The sequence below is a fragment of the Sinocyclocheilus grahami genome, unplaced genomic scaffold (assembly GCF_001515645.1).
Source record: "Sinocyclocheilus grahami isolate Dianchi unplaced genomic scaffold, SAMN03320097.WGS_v1.1 scaffold26.1, whole genome shotgun sequence".
Classification (NCBI taxonomy): Eukaryota; Metazoa; Chordata; class Actinopteri; order Cypriniformes; family Cyprinidae; genus Sinocyclocheilus; species Sinocyclocheilus grahami.
Window position 1 is genome coordinate 2,328,989 of NW_015505205.1, and position 8,388 is coordinate 2,337,376.

General features: G+C 35.2%; 1 protein-coding gene and 1 pseudogene across 1 annotated transcript in view; both read right to left on the bottom strand.

The window, feature by feature from the left end:
• Nucleotides 1-2,355: 2,355 nt before the first annotated feature.
• On the bottom strand, nucleotides 2,356-5,212 carry LOC107566781 (ectonucleotide pyrophosphatase/phosphodiesterase family member 7-like; annotated as a pseudogene).
• A 2,985-nt stretch (nucleotides 5,213-8,197) lies between these two features.
• Nucleotides 8,198-8,388, bottom strand: part of LOC107566788 (ectonucleotide pyrophosphatase/phosphodiesterase family member 7-like) — a 3,947-nt gene continuing 3,756 nt past the window's right edge. The window contains 1 exon segment of the mRNA XM_016252332.1: nucleotides 8,198-8,343. Within this exon segment, the coding sequence (XP_016107818.1) occupies nucleotides 8,198-8,343 (146 nt within the window).

Consider the following 8,388-nt stretch of genomic DNA (forward strand, 5'->3'; position numbering starts at 1 on the left):
CCAAGTGTTTACACTATGACCGGCTAAAACGACAGTCATAACAAGGTCTCAAGAGGAAGCACAGCAGTTAACACTCATCTCCTATCTGTCGTTACTGACAGATCCAAAACTGGATGAAGTTTAAAAGGATACATGTCTGTATTGACAAAAGGGAATATTACATATTCAGTATAAGCCCAATTGAAAGCATTTGTGGCATAATAATTATCACAAAATTGATTAAGTTCTTTAAAAATGCAATTAATTATATAATGGTGAGACGCTTGCAATGGAAGCTATTGGACCAATTTTTGAAGGCTTTAAACGCAGAAATGAGCAGCTTGTAATTTTATAAAAGACCTTGCATTAATTCTTCTATTAAAACAAACAGTTGTTCTTTTCATTTTAATGGTTGTTTTATGTTTTCATTTTCATGTCGATGAAGTTGTAAAATTGCATATAACTTTGCAAATAACTACAGAAAGGTTAGTAAGCCATTTGTGATTTTTCTCACTAAAATCGTGAAAAAATTTGCATCATGGGTTATTATAGTTAACTAAAACTAAAACCATAAAACATGTTGCTTACTTGAAAAAGTGAATGTTAATTGAAATATAATGTAAAAAACATATTTTATTTCAGCTAGTTGCCAAGGCAACATTTAAAGAAATTAGTTAATTATTAATAATAATAATAATAATACATAATAATTAATGAAAACCATATACATTAAACATACTAATAAAAATAACAAAACTCAATTTCTAAAACTTTAACTACAATTCAAATAAAAAAATTAATTATTCAAAATATTAATAAACTACACAAGCACCAAAAGAACACTGACATGCACATTGTTTACACTTTGATACATTTGAAATATATTACGTTTAAAGTTTAAATTTGGCCCCATTCAATTCTATTGTAAGCGACTTACTGTACCCCTGATTTGTGCTTTTTTGAAATTAAAGGAGGGACAAGTCTAAATAAATTTTTGTGACAAGTATTGTCAGCTGAGTTTAACTTATGTTTAGGTTTAATATGTCTGCTGAGAGACATCTCATTGATTGTAGTGTGCTAAATTTCTGCATTCAAGACTATGTTGCTTTAAAAGTGCCCTGCATCCAACAGCATAAAGGATGATCTCTGCAGACAGGAGAAGAGTGTGTGTCCTGCAACAGTAGTAGAGCAATAGACAGAGACAGAGAGACAGAGAAATGTTATTGCACTGGAAGATGGATGGGAGTCTGGTGCGCGTGCCAGGGGGAGACTCCACATTTCCAGACGGGCTCTGCTCTGGCGGGTGACTGAGTGTGTGTACGTGTGTGTGTGTGTGTGTGTGTGTGTATGTGTGAATGTGTTTGGTGGGGGCTACACTGCAGCACACTGTTCAAACTGTTTATGCATACCAGCCTGCTCTGAGTGCCTCTTTGTCATGGGCTGTTTACTTAAACTTATTTTGGGAAAATTCCACATGACTGGACGGGATTTAACCATAAATCATTGAATCTGCAGCTCTGTGTAATGATAACTTCTGTCAGTCATTTAGTCCTCATAAGCTCTTTTTCTGCTTTGTGTTTTTCCACAGAACTGACTGGTATTGTGCAGCCTATTGTGTGTAGTTTAAATTGAATGTGTGTGTGCATGCAAGGGAATCGGAAGGAACGAAAATCTCAAGAATTGAGTAAATAATGTGTGATTTTCATCGTTAACAGTTAGTATTTAATTGAATGCAGTTGGTTCACATACAGTACAGTCACAATTGTTTTGAGTTTGAAAATACTCACTATTTCCACTAGATGGCATCAGTATATACTGTATAAAATATGATGCATATTAATCAACATAAAGCAGTGAAGAGTCTGAGACAACCAGTCAAAATGCTTCTATTTTGCAGTTTGCTTTAAAACTATTTAAAACAACATTTTTATTACAAATTATTTTATTAGCATTTATAATTTAAAACAACTTTTTAAAATGATAAACTATATTTTCAGCATTTCTAATTTAATAGAATATTTTAATTACAAATTACTTCATCAGCATAACAATATGAATGAAGGGTTAATTGAAAAATGTACATTGAATATGAATTTCTATATATCTTAGTATTTTACAGTATGTTCCTCTCTTCTTTTATTGACACGTGTACTTGAGATGCCTTGATGTGAATACTTAAATTTTAAATATTTTTACATCCTAGGTAGGTAGGTAGGTAGGTAGGTAGGTAGGTAGATACCATCCAAATTCCTAAAACCTTACACCAAGGTTTAAATGGAAAAAAGGCCCTAAATGTTGTTTCAATGTGGTCTCAAATTTTTGGATCCCAGTGTAGTATTAAATGACAAGCAATTCAAGAATAAGTGAATTTCCCTCTTAAAACGATGTTTGGATGTAGTCAGCTTTTATCTGGTCCTCATCATCTATGACTTTCGCTCTGTTGGAGAGTGAAGATAAAGTAATACATCAGATTTTTATAGAGAGATAATGTGCTGAAAAAAACAATAATGGAACTCTGTCGTATCTCATATTCGCGTTCTGTCTTTTATACATGTTGTAGGATGTACCAACCATAAACACAAGCAGTAAAAATCTAGCCACAGCAGCAAGACCAACAAACACATTATGAAGGCTTGACTTGGGAACATCTAGTTCTTTTTTTTCCAACTAACTACTGGAAATTGAATACATTAAACTGATAAGATGATGATAGTGCTGGTTCATCATGTGTTATTGGTTCATGGGGTCATATGGTCAGGGTAAAAGAGTTGTAATACTTTCCTTGCAGGTTTTTATCCATTTACTGAAAAGAGTGATACAATTTGATGGTAGTATTTGTTTGAATGGTGTAATTTACAAGTTTATCAAGATACCTTATCAAAATACCAGACCTGATGACTATCATGATAAGTTGTCTTTAACTGTAAAGATAGGTAAGAGCAAAGCAGAGACTGAGTTTGACATTATATAACAGTATAATATAGCTTTATATAGCAGATTATTGCTATTGTCTGTAATTTAAATATCATATTTTCTAAAGTATGATCATTTTTACCCCTTAAAATAATCAAAATAATTCTTATCTCGGACCTCTAAGATATTAAATATGTATACACTATACATTTATAAGATATGCACTTTTATTTAAATTCCTCCAGATCTACCTCCAGAATCATATGGCTCTCCGTTGGCTATCAGCATGTGTCGGGTGTTATCCAGTGACCCGTCATTGATTTCTGGCTTTATCCCCAGTAAATGGCACATTAGAGGGTAAACATTGAAGGATGGTCTCAAATGGTCCAACCAACAAGTTTCTGTGGAAATCTGGTCCTATACTGTCCTGAAGAAAGGCTTCATGTCCATGTCCATGTCCTCATTGTCATAGCCGTGTTGCCCTTTGTAGGTCTGGAATACGTAGAACTGGAATAGCATTTAGAACATATGAAATGATCACATATAGCATAATGTTGTCCATGTATATTTACTGTGTCCATTAGGTGTTTACTTCATGCTCACCCCATTGATGACATATCCTGGGTCTGCAAAGAGAACGATGGGCAGGATGCGTGGATGTTTGGAGTGATGCAGTCGGGCAGGCATGTCTTCTTTCTTGTAAACGTGAAGGTTTGGATGACCTCCTTTCAAGGCTTGATAAACCTTGTCAAGCATCCCTTCTTTGGGTAACAGCAGCCCAGAAGGTCCATTGTCCACCATGTGGAATTTCAGATCTTTCAAAGAGAATCCAGGGATGTCAGTGAGTATTATCTCTTTTACGTCCTCTCCTTTGAACATGGTGGTCATGCCATGGTCAGCTGTGATGATTATATTCAGATGGTCACTGAGTCCGTGTTTCTCAGCAGTTTCCTGTATGTAGCCCACAGTTTGGTCCACTTTCTTGACCGCCTCGCGCCGCTCGGGAGAATCGGGCCCGTACTTGTGGCCAGTAGAATCTGGGTCACCAAAATACAAAGTGACAAAATCCAAGTCATGATCTTTAAACCGTTCCTTCATGACTTTGTCTACTTTCTCCCTCCATGTTGTCTCATCGGTGTGGTCATAAAACCTCAGTTCCACCTCCTTCACTTGGATTGTTTCATTCTGGTAAGTGGCCGCAGTACCAGGGAAGTGTAAGGATCCTGTTTTTTTACCCTAAGAAAGGACAAATTTACAAATTTGGTTAGGATGTGATATAGTATACTAAATATACTAAAGCTTTTGTGTCAAGCTTTTTGAGATGTACCTGTCTTTGAGCAGTGATCCAAATGGGTAGACTGCCATTATCTCAGTATTCATCCACAAACTGTGTCATGTAGTATTGTTTCTTCTCTTGTGTGGTTGTATTGAACCAATTGTTATGAATCACACCATGGTTCTCAATGTACCTTCCTGGGGAAAAATAGATATTTTTCAGTGCAACTAATTTTAGGAGTTATGTGTTCTGCTGAGACTTCTCCAGAATATTACATTTGTGTTCGTACATTTGGCAGTTTTATATATCCAACACATTTTTCCATTGCATTTATATGCTATTGTATATGTTTTATCAGTTTGTGTGTTCTTTAGAAATCAAACCCGACATTAGCATTGGTAGCTAGATGCTCAGATGTGGCATAAATGAATTTCCACAGCAATTTCAACTGTATACTGTGATTACTAGGGACTAAGGTGGGTCAGAGCAGACATAATTTAGTCTGCATCATTTTTATTATTTATTTAATAAAAAGATGCATAAATACACATTTAGGCTTTTTGTGATTTTTTTTTATAGAAGTAAAAATAAATGAATTCTTCAAAGTTAATATAATATTTATGCCAAATGTTAGCATGTTTACATATTCAGTGGTTTCATTAAGAACTAATTCACCATAGATATTGACACTATTGGAATGTAGCATGTATATAAAACTTGCATTTTGAATCGATTTACCTTAAATTAGAAATGTTTAGCAGATAACAGGGTGAAGTTTGTAGGACTAGTGTTGGTCAGGAAAGGTGGAGTGACATATGTTGCCTTGACTCCTTCCTCAGCCATTTTGTCCAGGTTGGGGGTGTTCACATCTCGGTCGTAGTCCCACCTGAACCCATCAAAGCTGATTAGTAGTAGTTTGTTTTTGCCTGTGGTGCAGCGATCTCTGACTGGAGCAGAAAGAGTCGCAGGGAATATATGCATCAAAACACTCAGTGCCAATAACATGACAGGTATTCCACTACTACTGTTGATGTAACAATCTTGCTTTTCTCTGGCTGGTCTGATGGTTGTTCCTGATCTAACAGACTCAGATTTTGACTGCTCCTTTTGTCGTATTTATTTATTTTTGCCAACCCTTTCTGCACACTAAAGTTCACATTATTGATGTTTATGAGATGAATTACATGCTAATGCTATCTTTTGTTATCTTATCAAGTGGCTTATCAGAAGTTATGGGACAAAATCAATTATACAGCTCTTTTCTGAACAGCATTTCTATGATTTACTGCTCACTGCTTATATAATGAAACATGGTGTTTTCTATCAAGGCTGTATTGTGTGAAGGTAAAGATAAGCGTCTAAACAGTAATTAGACTAAGCGAGTTATTTATCTATGCTTGTGCATTTGGGATGGAACACCTAAGCATTTGGATTTTATCAATCAGACAGTGCTTCAAAGGGTGAGCTGCAGTATAGAATGGAAGCTGAATGAAAGGTTTCTTTGCAAAAACTGTATAAGTGTGAACAGTACTGTGGCCCTTTTGTTGTTGACTAATTTCTTAACCAACTTGGGAATCATCCCTGCTGAAATGACCACCACAAATTGCTGTGGTTTAGTCAGTCTTACCTAGCACCGTTTTTTTTGGATAACCAGCTTCACCAGCTGGACCAACACTAAACAGCTGGGACATTCTTGCTGGTCTTTTTCGGCTTGGAATCCTGCATTCTAGTTCTTTAACTACCAGGTTATGTTAACTTATGCATGGTCATTGATGACATTTTTTTTTCCATTGTTTGTAAGGGGTCCTATTATGCTCTATTACAAAGTTTTAATTTTGTTTTGGGGTGTACTAGAACAGGCTCTCATACTAGGTTTTTCGAAAAAAAAAAAACATTATTTTTTCACATATTTTACATTATTACAACACCTCTCTCCCCAGTCTGGCATGAAGTCTGTTCCTGTATCAAATGAAGGCCCACCTTCTGAAATACGAAATGTGCTGTGATTGGTTAGCTGGGCCAGTGTGTGTTGTGATTGGCACCAGTCGGCGCCTGGTCGGGAAATGTCATTCCCCTTACTGCGAGCTTCAGAGTAAATATTGCATCAAATCAATTTGAGCATGATTTAAACCCGGATGATTGTAACCACTCTAAGTTCATCTGCCTTGGGAAAGCTAGCATGTCTCCAACATAGTGATAACATTCAATGCCTTCTCTAGTGCAGCTCAACCAGGTCTCGTCCCATTCGTTGGTATTTGTGATGTCACAAATCCCGGAAAATATGCATTGTAGTCCAAACGAGTCGTTCGTTGTAGTTTTTGGAAAGTGATTTCTGTTAAATAAAATATCTCCTTTTGAAGTGGACTTTGAACTTTGTAACTTTGCAGATCTTTTTTATGCTCAAACAGCAACATTACAGACTAACTAAAGTTGAAAGAGTGAAAAAGCATAATAGGACCCCTTCTGTAACCACACAATATTTATGCATATTCTTTGGATTATTTGATTTTGAAATGATGCACATAAATATGTGGCACAAAGGAATGTCTTTGTTATGAGTATGGTAATGCATTTGAGTGGTAGTTTCATGTTCTTTATCTAATTTAGGGTAATCCTCTAAATTGTGGTTCAGACCTGCACAAGAATCGGGAGTAATTTTGTACTGTTCTTCTTTATAAAACTCTGGTGTGAATTGCTCTTTTGAGGCCATTGCGAAGCATTTCAATTATAGTTAGAAGTCAAGACCTTAAATGGGCCGCTCAATGGTGTTTTCCTCTGTTTGAGGCCTTTCTTTTTGACATAATTTGCTCATCCATGATGCATGAGAATATTTCACTGGCTTCCATTATGTTCAGTCAAAGTAAACTTAAAAGTTATGTTATATAGCAAGTTATGTAACTTTTATATTGATTTCAACAGAAAATGAACGCAAAAAACTTTACTCTCTCTCTTAAAAAATTAATAAAATACTCTTTGAAATGAGAGGTAGGTTTGAGTTCAAAAATATTTTTATTTTATTCACTCACAGTATTTCATTGCTGTTTCTTTATATTATATTAGATAAGCACCTATAAAAATACTGGATAGATGTTTTTGTTTTAAACTTGAAAAACTTCATTTACAAGATCTTCAGTCCCTCAAATTTGCAGTCCAGTTTCTGTTCTGGTATTATATTTCACTGGCTTCCATTATGTTCAGTCAAAGTAAACTTAAAAGTTATGTTATATAGCAAGTTATGTAACTTTTATATTGATTTCAACAGAAAATGAACGCAAAAAAACTTTACTCTCTCTCTTAAAAAAATAATAAAATACTCTTTGAAATGAGAGGTAGGTTTGAGTTCAAAAATATTTTTATTTTATTCACTCACAGTATTTCATTGCTGTTTCTTTATATTATATTAGATTAGCACCTATAAAAATACTGGATAGATGTTTTTGTTTTAAACTTGAAAAACTTCATTTACAAGATCTTCAGTCCCTCAAATTTGCAGTCCAGTTTCTGTTCTGGTATTATGCAGAGCTAGACACACATACAGTATATGCTTTGCATCAGCTTGATTTTTTTGATACAGGTAATTTCATGACCTTGACCCAGGCTTTCAATAACTGAAGCGCACATGCTAATATGGATGCATTCATGTGATACACAATCATGAGTCCAAAACACAATTAATTTCATAATGCATTTTATGATGCACTCTCCCACCATCACCTATGAAATTCAGTGAAATTCTAGGCGTTAAAGGGTATATTATGATGACTATTGAAAATAAATGTAATAATAAGTGGCTTATTTTATGCTCTTTTAATTGGAGATAAAGGTATCTGTTAATATAAATAATGATCCACCTCCTTTATATGATATTTGTCACGAATTCGGTTCATGGACTTCTGTTTATTCACCACCAGATGTCACCCTTTCCATTACATTGACTCTCGCACTACACAAACTGTTGCATAGCACCCCGGACTACATTTCCCATCATTCTTTGCACAATTTGCACACTGCCCTGAAAAAAAAAAAGTCTTAATGTAGCTCTGTGCCGTACTTTGGATTAATTTTGCATCTTTTATATCCATTGTAGGATGTAATAGCCACAAACACAAGCAACAAAAATACAGCAACAGCAGCAAGACCAATGAACACATTCTGAAGACTCGACTCGGCAACGTCTGTGAGAAAAAGGGGGGGGGGGGGGGAGGGTTTGCAGAGAATTT